The 15,305-nt window shown below is 42.4% G+C and overlaps 1 protein-coding gene across 1 annotated transcript in view; it reads right to left on the bottom strand.

The window, feature by feature from the left end:
- LOC311328751 (centrosomal protein of 76 kDa-like) overlaps nt 1-15,305 on the bottom strand; it is a 73,714-nt gene that overhangs the window by 35,272 nt on the left and 23,137 nt on the right. Inside the window, exons 5-8 of the mRNA XM_084462669.1 lie at nt 11,474-11,659; nt 10,225-10,322; nt 9,098-9,226; nt 8,758-8,952 (exon numbers count right to left, since the gene is read on the bottom strand). Of these exons, the coding sequence (XP_084318795.1) occupies nt 8,758-8,952; nt 9,098-9,226; nt 10,225-10,322; nt 11,474-11,659 (608 nt within the window). The remainder of the gene's footprint in view (nt 1-8,757; nt 8,953-9,097; nt 9,227-10,224; nt 10,323-11,473; nt 11,660-15,305) is intronic.

Genomic DNA, 15,305 nt, shown 5'->3' with positions numbered 1-15,305 from the left:
ATAATGAAATTGTAAATGATACCTTACTGGTATCCAACTCATTCAATAAGCACTTTTCTACCATTGGAAGTACTTCATTCTCTGACTTCTCATATGCTTCTTCTGATACTCCAGCAAGTTCTAATGTTGACAACTCCTTCTTCTTTCGCAAAATTACACCTGTGGAAGTTTATCGAGTCATCGGTGAACTGAAGGATGGTGGTGCTGGACCTCATGGAATAGAGGCCAAGTTTATCAAGCTTGCTTCCCATATATTAATGTACCCTCTCACTAATCTATTCAATCTGTTGCTAACAACTTGTTCCATCCCCCACATCTGGAAATGTGCCAAAATAACCCCAATCCACAAAGGTGGCGATCCCCTTGATGCAAACAATTACAGGCCTATTTCAATTATAAGTGCAGTGGCAATTTTTTTTTTTGAAACTCATATTCAACCAGTTATCACAGCATATAACTGATTCCAACATCTTATGTCAATCTCAATCTGGCTTCAGACAAAATTTCTCCACCACCACTTCACTCCTCAAATTCACCAATGATGTATTTTCCTCCCTTGATAAAGGTCAACTAACTAGCTCTATCTTTATAGATCTAAGGCCTTCGACATGGAGGATCGCTTCCTACTGCTTGATAAGCTCTTCTCCATTGGACTATCACGACCAGCCTTATTATGGTTTAATGCTTACTTGCATAATAGGCATCATTGTGTTGCTCTTAATGGTACCTGTACCCAGTCAGACTACTTGGTTATGGAAAAAGGTGTTCCACAAGGTTCCTCTTTGGGTCCCTTACTCTTCTCCATATTAATTAACGATCTTCCGCAAATCTGCACCAGTTGTCACGTTCATCTTTACGCTGACGATACTGTAATTTACGCACCCCACTCCAACATATCGGAGATACAAAGCTCATTGTTATCAGACTTTGTTTTAGTTCAAAACTGGTTTCACAATAACAAACTCTTACTAAACAAAAATACATCTTGCTGTATGGTGTTTGGGACCAAACATAACCTCAATTAGGGATGGGCATCAATTATCGAAGATCGATAATTGATTGATAAGGATTTTGGTCGATCACAAAAAAAATTGCTCGATAATCATTTATCAATTCAGTGGAAATTAGTTTGTCTACATTCTGTGTGAGAAATGTATTTGTTGAATTAGTAGGCTACGTGATGACACAACAGGTTTCCGAAGTAACGGTATAGTTGATGCATATTAATATTTAGCCAGTCCAGCAGCAGCAGAACAGCCTAGCCATGTTGAAGACGAAGCCGGCAAAACGAAGTTTGGCGTGGGATCATCTTTATATTTAACAGGCGACACGGCTTAGAGTGTAGGCGTTATCAGAACACAAGAAATAAAGCTATTTTCAAGGAAACATGCTTTTTGTTATTTCTGCCTTAGGCGTTGTTTTAATAGGAGAAAAAGATTATCAATTAATCGATAGTTGATTGTTAATTCTTTCAATTATCGAAAAATAAATTTTGATCCGTTTGCCCATCCCTAACCTCAATGCATGTAACAACCTGATTATTAACTGCCTGGATGGATCGCAACATGCACATGTAGACACCTTTAAATACCTGGGTGTCTGGCTGGACAAGGATCTGTAATCAGGAAAGTAAATTGCAACCTCAGTCTACTGTACCGGTCAGTAAACTGTTTCACCCTTCCAGTTAGGAAAATAATTATCACACAATTAATACTACCAATGATAAATTATGCAGACATCGTTTACCAGAATACCTCTGATACCCATCTACGTCCTTTATATGTCGCATTTAACAGCCTATGCAGATTCATCCTGCAATGTCCATATCACACTCATCACTGTACTTTGTATGAATCTCTCGACTGGCTACCCCCCAACTCGTGAATGCACTCTCACTGGCTACAGTTCATCTTGAAATTTATTTTCCTCACCTGTCCATCATATCTAAAACAATACTTTGTTCCATTTTCCTCATCATATTCACTTAGATTAACTCAAAATCCCTCCTTTATTGTTCCTAGAACCTCCAGGGTCATTGGGCGAAGGGCCTTCAAATACAAAGCACCGTCAGACTGGAACAACCTGCCTAACTCCATTCGCTCAATATCCTCACTTCATCCTTTCAAAACAGTTATCAAATCATCTGAAAACACAGTGCTCGTGCTTCTAGTCTGTGATGGGCTTTGGTCTATGGGTTGCTGATTGTGCCTGCTTATGTTTGACTGCCTACCTGTGCTCTCTTGTTTATTGTATTTTATGTGTTCATATGGTTGGTTGCTGGACTGTGTTTAGGATCCCCCTTTAAAACGAGGTGACTCACCTCAAGGGGCCTTTCCTCTAATAATAAAGTAAAGTATATATATATAAATACATATAGATATAAATGGTTGGAATTGTAATGATGTGCAAGTGTGGTTTCGTCAACGTTAGTGCTGTCTGATAGCCAGTTAGCTCACGACAGCAGCTTCCATAATATTAACGTGGCTAAGCAGTTAACATCACAACAATTATTCCTGTTGCTGGTGCTGTTAGTTCGACTTCTGTTTCTTGGGCAGGAACGGAGACAAACTCAAACTCGCAGCAAAACAGCTACAGCAATTATCGTAATGTTAGCTAACTGGATCATGATGGTCAGCGATGAGAGATGGAACTCCAGCCCGGCTGATAACCCTTAATCGCAGGGAGTGCATCAGTCAGCTGTGATCCTTGACAGTAGGCTACCAGCCATAACGTATGTTATGTCTGAATACAATCCAACGACTAATTCCCAATAAAGAATCCCTCCAGTGCACAAGCAACTTCCCCAAAGATAATAATGAGAAGCACAAGCTGGCAAGTGGAAAAGTTCAAGCATAGTTGTGTTTGGCTGAGATATGAATGGGACAACAGACGTAAAACTAGAAAATTTCCTGCAGAAAATGCGTGTGAATGCTGAGCAGCTGAACGGAATAGCAAAAGCATTGCTGAATGTGCATGAATGTGAAAAATCGGAAATGTCAAATGCATCACACCTGAACGGCTGAAAATCCTGGAACCTGAAAAACCTTGAAGCTTAGCTGAACTGTGAAACTGGCAGAATTGGAACTGCATTAACTAAAGAAGCTAAGAACTTAAATACTTATAAACTTTCAACCTGAGTAGTTTAAGCCTTGAACTGAGCCTTTAGCTTGAAAGATGAGCAATAGAGTAATACTGTCAAAGCTGAAAGATGGAATAAATGATGGAACGGATAGCTTAAGGGGAGACACGGTAGGTGAAAACATCGTTTTTCAACGCCCTGGTCAAATTTGAGATTTTGTGCTAGTTTGCTTCCATAACATGTCTTCTTTCATACTAGTGGAAATAAAACATCAAAAATACGCATTGCGATGTTTATTTCACTTCATTTAGTCTGTTTGCGTCTGTAGATTCTTCCTAAAATCACCAAAAGTTAGCCTTTTTTTGCAACGTCGTCCGGTCATCCCAGGTATCATTGGAAAGGTCTCTCTCTCGAGCGCAATGTTATTGCAACCAAACCTGATAGTTTCATTTGTATCAGCAACCAATCGTGGAAATACAAAGGCGGGTTTGATGCTAAGCGTGAAATCTCATTGGCTGTTGTCGATTTCTGAGAACGTGATTGGTTCAGCGCATCATGTGACACGTTTCCACATCCTGATATCTAATCCAAACAATGCCGTCTGTGAAGCGTTCTAAACGTAATAAGCAACAACGACAACAGTGTTTGCCCGCAAGGTTGAACAGAAAACAAGAGAAACTAAATGGAAAGGATTACATTTATGAGACAAAAAGTGCCTATTCGCGCAAGTTGTCATTAGCTGGTGCTAGCATGTCCAGTGAGCAGCAGGAAGATGAGGCTAGCGTTAGCATGTCCAGTGAGCAGCAGAGAGATGCGGCGCGTTTGAATGAGCTGATAACTGGGTTGATTTGTCCTAATTGTGCAGGAACTGGTCTTAAAAATAACATAGATCCTCAGAATAGTGGGTTCTGTAGTACTTTGCTCTTAGAGTGCAGTCTTTGTGAGAAATGGCTATCGCAAAAGTGTCTACACATCGACTCGGCTTCATGATACAACTAGGAATGATGTCGCATTTGATGTCAATGTGAGGATGGTCCTCTTAGCGCACGAGTTAGGGTTGGGGTATGCAGCTCTTCAAAAGATTAGTAAAGTGTTAGGGATCCCAGGGCTTCATCTGAAAACGTATCAGAAACATGACAAGAGGGTGACAGGTAGGCTATTGAAACGTGTTCCCTCTCTCTCTCTCTCTCTAGCCAATATCAGAAGCCTATACATACACAGTAGTCTCCCTCTCTCTACCTGTGGCATTTCTACATGCATCCATAAACTGACCAAATAAACTGTTTTAATTTCAGTTGCTGAAATAGAGAGAGGTCTGGAGTCCTTGCACAGAAGCAGCGAGCAGATTAGGCAGGCATATGCAGATGTGGACCCAGAGGTAGGTAAGATGACTGCCAATAAATGCAAAATGTTACAAAATTATTACAGTTATTGAGAATTATTACAATACTTCTCAATAACCAGCGTTCAGTGGACAACATGAAGGCGGCAATATGGGGTAGTCTGCTTCACTGTATGTCCACTGATGACAACCCCATGCGCACCAGGAACATATTGTGGTTTTAGGACAGTTTTGTGGACTGCAGCTGAGTGGGTTCTACAAACCAGCTGCTTAGAACAGTTTTGTGGACTGCAGCTGAGTGGGTTCTACAAACCAGCTGCCTAGAACAGTTTTGTGGATAGCTAGTGTGGTGCCATCTGAGGAGTGACTCTGTAGACCTATGACGGCGTAGCTTGATGTCTCCTATGGTGTTGCTTTTGACGATGGTTATATCACTTGTTTGTTTGGCAATCTATATTTAGCTTCTATTGGTGTTTACCCTGCATTGTTTACCACATCTTGTCCTGTGTATTTATGAATCAGCTTACTCTTCATGTTCATTCATTCATTCATCCATGTTTTCTCCATGTAAAACGCTTAAAAAAAAAATAATTAGATAATCTTTTTTCTCATGCATGTCCTCGTCAAATGTGTCTATCTTTGTCCATGATCTGTTTAACAAAATAGCTTTCTAAAAGTTAATGTTCTCTTCCCTACTAACATTGTCTCGTCTCTAGTCTCGTTTTACTAACACCCCACTCGTGGGCTGTACCTTGACGTGGTGAGTGGGCTTCCAACTAAACAGGTCTCTATACAAAATGTCTACTCCTGGACTATTCTGAATCCACAACATGCTGTGTTATTCAGATTTCAGTTTCTATGTTTTCAGATGTTGTGTAATGTTGTTACTAATAATGTGATTGGATATTGTGTTTGTCAATATTGGTTTCCAATGCAAATGTATGGTTTTTTACAATACAAATTTTCAAAGCCCGTTTTCTCAAAATGAGTTATTTCTCATCTTTGGGACATCAAAACCACCACTTGAGTAGCACCTACATACACCTAACTTTCCAGTTTTGTTCCAATCCATATTCTGAAGGGTTTGGCCAAGGGGGATTTTTAAAATTTCATTCATAGCCTGATTTATATAACAGTTTATCCCTAAAACATGGCGAAAATTGGTCTTTTTATGACTGTTGACAGTATTTTCTGATTTCTGAAGTGAAGAAAAGAGATATCAAAAATCCCCCTTGGACATAGTTTTGAATAGGGATATGTGAACAAAATGAAACAAGAATTTTGAATCTGGCTTGAACCAATTAAAAAAATTGATGTCCCTAAATTATGCAAATTAGCGCATATTTAGCGCATTTAATGCCTAATTTGCATATTAATCCATAAGATTTCAGAAAACTTGTAATACAAAAAAGATGCTCCTTAATGTGCCTAACAAACTGGGGGAGTTTGTTGGCGACACCTATTAAGGATTTTTTTTTCCTATTCACCTGGGGTGTCTCCCCTTAAAATCCTAACCAATTTCGAAATCGGGTTACATCACGCACATAAGGAGAATCTTAACAGATATTCTTCTTGCGCATCTCAAACAAGCATATACAGCAAGATTTAAAAATAACGGCTCAGCACACACTACAGGATCTTATCGTGCCCGAGGGAGCAACGAACCACTGGTCTTGCCATCTCACTTGTAAAGTTGGGACGTAATAATCTTAAATATCAAACATGTTTGATATTATCGGGGCCGCCCCGATGGGTCTGTGAGCCGATCGGGAGGTATAAGATTGGATCTGTAAACCCCTCACATTACAAGATAATCTGGGCCGATCATCGGCCCCGACCAACGTTCCAGACCAGATTTCTCCTCCGATTGTCGGGAGGGGTGATTCGGGGATAAATCGGCCCAAAAATCCTCTAGTCTGAGCCCGGCATTAGTGTGTAACATGCCAGGTCCGAAATGCATACTACCTGCTATATAGCAGGTGAAATGTAGCATGCTACATCAAAACTGTGCATACTGCATCTCGCCTGCTATATAGTAGGTACTATATAGCAGGCGAAATTGGCGAAAAAATGGCCGACAATGTAGCATCAGGGTTGCCAGATTGGTGTGATGGGCCGTGTCCGAAATGCCTGCTACTTGCTATATAGCAGGCGAGAAGTAGCATGCTATTTCAAAAATGTGCCTGCTACCTCTCGCCTGCTATTCTTGCCTGCTACCTCGCCTGCTATATTGTCGAAAAAAACGTCCAGAAAAATTATTTCTTTATCCAGGCATCTTAGTTTTAACAGTTTCATTATAGCAGAGCAGGTTATATTTGCTCGTATGTGGTATTTATTCTGTTCACAACTTCGCGATCGTACAGCCAGGCTACAGAGCTCCAGAAACCGTAGCCATAGCAGAGGAGCGGCCGGAACAGAATGCTCCTGTTGCGGTACCGGAACGCGGCTAATAGGGGATTTTATCATGGCCGAGTACCTGCCATCAAATCACCATTCTGTGAAATATAGTTTCGAAAAAGTATTTCTTTATCCAGGCATCTTAGTTTTAAGAGTTTCATTATAGGTTATATTTGCTCGTATGTTGTATTTATTCTGTTCACAACTTCGCGATCAGCCAGACTACAGAGCTCCAGGAACCCCTATGCCAAGCCAAGCTGCATCACATTGTGGCCGGCCCAGAGTCCTCTGCTACGGCTACGGTTTCTGGAGCTCTGTAGCCTGGCTGTACGATTGCGAACTTGTGAACAAAATAAATACCACATACGAGCAAATATGACCTGCTCCGCTATAATGAAACTGTTAAAACTAAGATGCCTGGATAAAGAAATAATTTTTCTAAACCATATATTTGACAGAAAATATAACCAGAATATAAACTAACCACAGGTTCGAGGTCTGGTTAACAGAAGGCCTTTTCGCCTCAGCGTAACGATGTAACCCACGCATTCCCGTCACCTGACTCAAGTAGCATGATACATTTTTCTCGCCTGCTATATCGTTTTTGTGGAGTAGTACTATATAGCATGCTACTTCTCGCCTGCTATATAGCAAGTAGCAGGTAGCAGGCTTTTCGGACACAGCCATGTTTTCCAGCCCAATGAGCGCTCAAAATCCGCCCAATGTGATTAAAAAAAACGCCCAAATATTATAGTATATAATATATACCTGTAGCAGTGCATGCTAAGAAAAATGCCTTTCAGTTGATATACCGAAAATAATAATAACTCATGTGGTAAACTGCAACACACGCCTACACACAGTCTACGAGAGAGAGAAAGATGCGTAATCCCATCAAATAGTCAAAATGATATAATGCAGGCAACAAATTATAATAACACATGAGAAGCATGGCTATATCAAGAATATAGGAACGGCGGTGTTGCGGTCATAGACAAGAGAGCAACTCAAGATAACAAGATGACAAGCTAGATAACAAGCTTTAGTGGTGACAAGAAACCGCTAGAGAACGTGACAAGTGGACTAGGCTACACAACTTCCAATGGTAGGTCTATATAACAACCTGTAATAACCACCCATGAATAGCCTGCCTGCTCGCCTACAATAACCGAGTCACTGGCTTAGAAGACATGCAACCGCTTGACTGTAAATTGCGCATGGATGGCTGCCTAGAAATTTGGAAACAGCAAGCAAGCATAACCTGCAACTAGTCATGAACAGAATGTAGCCCTTTGAATAACCAATTGTATGTAGGCTACTGTCTCTGCTGTAGCTAATCCAAAACAGCAGTTCGCAAAACAGACCAGTCAAACTGAGAAACGTAGCCTACATTAGTCTAAGCAACGGCAACCGTTTGTCAGACAAGCCTAGTAGCCTCACTGTAGCAGTGCTTTACTGCCCCTTGTGGTTGCGGGTTGTAATATGTTTTTTACCACCGCTGCTGCCAAAACTGTATGTTTGCAGGCGCGGGCGTTTACTTCTCAGGACTGTATATGTGCTCGTAATAATTAAATTACATACAGATGGAGAAAAAATGTGTTTGAGAACAAGGTAATAATAACAATAAAACATTATTTGCATAGCACATTTCATACAGATAAATTGAGCTCAAAGTCCTTTACAATGGACTTGGTATTTCTATTGTACTTTATGTTAGGGTTAACCTAACATAAAGTTACCCTACCCTAACCCTATGTTTGTCTACTCTCTGTGCTGTTGTATGGATGACTCTACTGAAAACCTACTGCAAACCTACGGGTACTAATACAGTAAACTGAACTGAACTGTGCATCTTCGCTGCAGAAACCCTAGGCCCATAGACATTCCATAGAGCCAAGTGCCTTGCCTTGGAAACCCTTGGACCCCAGACCTTCCTTACCTTGCCCCTGCAGAGGAAGGCCAGCAGGGAACACCATTGCTCCTGTTTGCCCCGCCCACCTCCCCCGACGATGGGCGCCCTCTCCAGGCCCATCAGACTGACGAAGCGAGCCGCCTGGCGAGGGCTCTCCAGCAGACGACCCGCACGCAGCACGCGCACGTACGAACACACGGGCCGGTTTACCCCATTCTCATCCTGCAATGCAAAACACACACACACACACACAGCATGTTTACAACACATGCACACACAGTATGCTAAAATGAACGTTCAAATGTCTCTCACACAGCAAATACATCTAACACATTCTAATCAGTCAATAAGCAGACAGAACACAGGCCTGTGCGAAGATCTTGACCAGTTTAGACTGGTGTGAGGGCCGTATCTCCAGGAACTCTCTCCACCACTGCTTGGCATAGACCAGGAACAGCCTTTCTTTCTCAGCAGTCTTCTGCCGCTCCAGAGATTGCTGGAGAGTGTGTGTGTGGCACAGGCATTAGATATGGCTGGACAGTGTGTGTGTGTGTGTGTGTGTGTGTGTGTGTGTGTGTGTGTGTGTGCGCGCTTGTGCATGGCACAGGCATATGGCTGCACACCTACAGGCAGGCTTGGTTTATGCAGTCAGGGAATGTGACAGTGGAACCAGTACAAGTAAGGTTAGTCCTATTGGTGCAGTCTAAATCAAGTGGAGTTAACTCCGGGGCTGTGTTCGGAATCGCTCCCTATTCACTATATAGTGCACTATATAGGGCGTCAGCCATTTTGTTTGTAGTGTCCGAATTCTCCACGGAATTTTCGTTCCCTATATAGTCCACTATTTATTACCCACAAGTCACCTTGATTTCCAGGGTACAGTGCATGTACCCTACATTTTCTCCGGTATACCACAATGCAATGCAGTTGAGTTGTCTCGCGAAGAGGGCTGTGAACGGAGGATGGCGGCGGCAACTTTCGTGTATAAACTGAAGGAACTCTAGCTTGCGGAGCTAAATCGTAAACATGTAATGTTTGTAAACATGTTACTTGATCGTGCGCTTCATAGCTAGCTAGGTAGCGCGGCTATAGCCAACGTTACATCTTGCAATTAACAGACAGGACCAAAGTAGAAAAACCACACATGCACATGATTAGAATTTAAATTTCAACACTTTATTTGGGATTTAACATTCAAAATGAACACACAAAAGCAAATCCGATACTACCTGATTGAGTACATCTCAACCTGCAGCGTGAATGCTCCCTGTTAGACTTGTTTGTTTACACGAGGGCGCATCCGCCTGCATCACACGAATGACCGACGCATTTTTGTGACGTTCCGTGTAGTGTCCGAATACTCCTTAAACCATACCCTAGGTGGTTCACTACATAGTGAACCCTATATAGGGAATAGGGAGTGAGGGAACGAGGGAGCGATTCCGAACACAGCCCGGGTGTGTTGAAACAAGACGGCCAGGTGTGTTCCCTCACCTGCGTGGTGATGATGTCATCAGTCAGGGTCTCTGTGAGAGGCGGGTAGAGCTCCAGGCTTACACTGAGAACGCCAGCGGGAACCTTGCACTCACTGCCTGATTAGAGGACAAGCAGAAAGGTTTTCATCTGAGCACGCTTAATGATCTCCATCCCACAAGATATTGCATTGTGGCCAGCCAAGACAACAGTGTTCCCTAGTTTTTCACCAAAGTGGGGATTGGCAGCTATCTCCAAAGAGATCACTTTAAGATTCAACATTTAAAAAGGGTGGTTCATTATGAGTCTTCAAACTGAAATGTTCTGATACAAGACAATACTGTTTTAATCACTGACAGCCAACTAAACCACACTGTAAATGGTTCATTCATATAGGCCTTTCGTGGCTCTGCACTTCTTATGCCCCTGCCATTTCACACAATTGTATTGAGGTGCAATAAAAATGCTCAAACGCAAATTGCTATTGGTTGGGTTTTAATAGCGCTACCGTCACGCTCCGCCCTGTTCCCCAGTCTGTCTCCTATAGGGGACAGGGATAGATTGACAGGGTGTAGACTGACAGACAGGGATAGACTGACAGACAGGGTGTAGACTGACAGACAGGGTGTAGACTGACAGACAGGGATAGATTGACAGGGTGTAGACTGACAGACAGGGTGTAGACTGACAGACAGGGATAGACTGACAGGGTGTAGACTGACAGACAGGGATAGACTGACAGGGTGTAGACTGACAGAGAGGGTGTAGACTGACAGACAGGGTGTAGACTGACAGACAGGGTGTAGACTGACAGACAGGGTGTAGACTGACTGACAGGGTGTAGACTGACAGACGGGGGTGACTGACAAACAGGGGGGTAGACAGACAGACAGACAGGCTGGCTGATTTTAGCACTAAAACCTTTGAAAACCTAGGACTCCCAACATTAGGAGTGACATGAACATTATTAGTAGTACTAGTACACTACATTAGTAGTAGGGGTAGTCGTAGTATGAACATTATTAGTAGTACTAGTACACTACATTAGTAGTAGGGGTAGTCGTAGTATGAACATTATAAGTAGTACTAGTACACTACATTAGTAGTAGGGGTAGTCGTAGTATGAACATTATTAGTAGTACTAGTACACTACATTAGTAGTAGGGGTAGTCGTAGTATGTTGAATCCACTTATTGTAAGTCGCTGTGGATAAAAGCATGTGTAAAATGTCTGTAATATAATGTCTAAATCTTCTGCATGTTTCTCTCACCAACTCCCAGCAGCTCCAGAGCCAGGCAGGTCTTCCCAGTGGGGGCGCTGAGGACAGTCCGCCAATCCAGGAAGTAGGAGGACACCAGTGTGGTGTCGCCGGACGTGTCTGTCTTGATCAGCACCATTTGCACAGGATCACAGATGGACAACATGTTGGTTGAGTCCACCATCTTACTGCCCTCTCCTGCAACACAAAGGCCACTGTTTCCATCAATATGTCTATACAGATAAACAAACTTTGAGGTTGAGATTGCAGCTGCACCACCACTCGCAACCTTTAGAGGCAGCAGAACAAACCAGTTGTTCATGCAGACTTCTCAGTACAGTGAACGCAGGGCTGACAACCTGGTGTGGTACTGGTAGTAAGCCTGAACTGTAATCAATTAGAACCTGGTGTGGCACTGGTAGTAAGCTTGAACTGTTATCAATTAGAACCTGGTGGGGTACTGGTAGTAAGCTTGAACTGTTATCAATTAGAACCTGGTGGGGTACTGGTAGTAAGCTTGAACTGTTATCAATTAGAACCTGGTGGGGTACTGGTAGTAAGCTTGAACTGTTATCAATTAGAACCTGGTGGGGTACTGGTAGTAAGCTTGAACTGTTATCAATTAGAACCTGGTGTGGTACTGGTAGTAAGCTTGAACTGTAATCAAGTATTGACAGCAGAAAATGTCTCCCCTCCTGAGCGAAATCAAGGTAAAACTTTGAGGCCGAAGCCAGAAAATACTGCAGCTGTAATTGTGCCCCTTTAAATAGTTTTGAAATGCACTGCACTCTCTCCCTTATTGTTTTCTGGCTTACTACTCAGTTTGAAAGTTGTCCAGAACCTTGATTTTGCAAAGAAAAACAAGTACTGTACATATGTAAACATGTTGTCTCCCATCCAGTATGCATGCTCCCTTGTGGTATCAAGCCCCCTGCTTCTCATTAGGCGTTTTTATACAGATCCCACTAGATTGCCCTATAGAAGACCCCTCAATTTTATATCTAGCTCTACTAAACAATTCAAAGCTCTACTCCAGGGGTGGCCAACCCGCGGCTCGTGAGCCGCATGCGGCTCTTTGTCCGTCAATGTGCGGCTCCTCCATCCATCCCCCCCAAAAAGTTGGCTTGCGGCTCTTCCATCCTTTCATTAAAAAATAAATTCATTCATTCCATAAGAACGTTTCTCTCTCTCTAGTTTCGCTGTGCATTTCTTCCCGCCCATTTTAGTTTATTGCAGATTTGTCATAAAATCATGATTCGTTTCGCTAGTGAGGAAGTCGCGTGAGAACCACTTCAAACCAATCATATAGGTAGCAAATCACCTTGGTAACAAAATTATTAGGTGCGTTTACATGGACAGTTTGAATCGGTTTCAAATAGGTTTGGAAGACCAAACCGATTGAAAATATGTCATATAAACACCTCAATCCGACTGAAATGCCCCAACCCGATTGAAATTCCAATCGCTTTCAAGGAGGTAGTTTAAACCTTTTCGAAACCGTTTGGTCCGTCATGTATACTATCTTGAAACGGATTGATGCTGCGTTCTGCGTTCATTCTGCGCATGCTCAAGACTTGACTAATCAAGGCATGCTCGACAGTTCCGTAGTCAGCTGTTTGTAACCATCGTAACGCAATCACTCACGGCTGTGTGCGCGTTCGAAACATTTGTTTCGTTGTCGCATGTAATCATCCAACCAGTTTACTTTGTATCCCATGTATACGCTCAAGCTAAAAATCAGCTTAAAATTAACCAGATTGAAAATTTTGTCATGTAAACGCACCTATTGTAAACAAAATAATTTGCTTTGCGTGGGTCATTCTCTTTTACGACAAAAGCTAACGTAGCATAGGCTACTGTACACAACCAAAGAATGTCTGGAAAGAAATGCGCAGCTAAAAGAAAATATGAAGACGAACACAGAAAAAGGCCACAAGCCCTTTTTTTACCCGAGTGGGGAGAGTAATTTTTTCTTCATAGAACGTAATGGTAAGACATTCTGTCTGATATGCCAGACATCATTGGGACATTTCAAAGCCTCAAATCTCGAGCCCAGTCCAGCCCAACCCAGCCCACCCCAACCTAACGCAGCCCAACCCAGCCCAGCCCAGCCCAGTCCAGCCTAACCCAGCCCAACCTAGCCCAGTCCAGTCCAGTCCAGCCTAACCAAGTCCAGCCCAGCCTTACCCAGCCCAGTTCAGCCTAACCCAGCCCAGTCCAGCCTAACCCAGTCCAGCCCAGCCTAACCCAGCCCAGTCCAAAATATATTATGTCAGAAAATATATTTTTGTATGTATTAATTTTAAATAAATTAACTTTAAATGTATATTTAATGGACAATAATGTTTTTCTTCTTATTTGAGACTGGGGTGCCTTGGGATTTTAAGTACTTATGAAGGGTGCGTGACTGAAAAAAAGGTTGAGAAACGCTGGTATATATGGTGTGGCTCTGGGTGGTACCACAGTCATTTTTGTGGCTCTTAGTCTCTGACTGGTTGGCCACCCCTGCTCTACTCTCTGCGGATGTAGAAGGTACATGATTTCCGGAATAAACTTGCCTGAGACTATACTGAGACACCAAGCAGAGTTTTTGATGTAAAAATCTAAATGTACTTGTCAAAGGAAAAATGCATTGGAAAGGCGCCCCTTTAGTGGTGGGTTCTGGGTACTACGGGGGGACTGACAGACTCAGTCACTCACTCAGTCACTCACTCACTCACTCACTCACTCACTGACTCACGACGTGACAGCGGCCAACCTAAAGTCCCCCCCCTTCGGCTGTCGCCGGGTGGGGGACAAAAACACCAAGACAATGTGTTCTTTGTAAAGAACAAATAAGCAGCAATACAAAATACATCAGAGATGAGGCTGAGCCATTGTTAAAGGAGTAGTAAAGGGAAAAATCATGTTTAGCCCTGTTTTAAGGTTACTTATGATCATATACAATGGTTCAGATCAAAAAGTTGACAAAACTAGCACTTTTGAGAAAGTTGATAATTGCTCTACCACCGTTTAGGTCATACAATGGATGTGGGTGGGCACTGTGAAAAATAATTCAAAAACATGAATTTATCTAACATCTAAATCGTTAGATAAATACAGGTGTTATTGCATCTTGCTGTTGTTAGGAAAACAACACTTTTATCCAACGTTTATCTTTTTGTCCAATGCTCATAAGTTGACACATCTTGTTTTTCTTCATAAACTCAGGCGATGTATGAAATGTAACACACTGTGTGTGGTGGACACATTTTAAATCTAACACATTTTAGGCATTTTAAAGGACAATGCTCGTTTTTGACAACCTGGACCTTATTTACGACATATTATAAGACGTTTGACTCACCGAGATCACTTTGGTGTAGTTCGGAGGCATGTAGAGGAAATTTTAAATCCAGCGCGAGCCAGTATATCCATGTAATGGCGGTGGTCGGGGCACTTAGAATGCAGTTTCTAAAAATCTATTTTCTGCTGCGAAACGGTTGTTTTCATCAATCTGTCTTGATGAATCGCTAGTTGTGCATATATAGAGCATAGGCCTGTTGTGGTTTTCACATGCCATGATCTTTAGAAACGTCTTTCGAAACGAAATAGCTTCCTCACTTGCTCCAGCACGCATTGGCACAGCGCGCAATCGTTGCTCCAGCACGCTGTGCGCATGCGTGCTGGACCAAGTGAGGAAGCTATTTCGTGTCTAAAGACGTTTCTAAAGATCCTATTACAGAGGCATGTGAAAAACAAGGAACAAACTGTTGTCAACCATTCTTTGTCTAGGCCTATAGGGATTAAAAATAATTATCAAAATAGTTTTGATTTCATTTTGCTCATGAGTGGAGACATTTTC

Source organism: Borostomias antarcticus (assembly GCF_949987555.1).
Source record: "Borostomias antarcticus genome assembly, contig: scaffold_92, whole genome shotgun sequence".
Taxonomy (NCBI): domain Eukaryota; kingdom Metazoa; phylum Chordata; class Actinopteri; order Stomiiformes; family Stomiidae; genus Borostomias; species Borostomias antarcticus.
The sequence above is the reverse complement of the archived record's forward strand: the minus strand, read 5'-3'. Positions and strand labels throughout refer to the sequence as shown.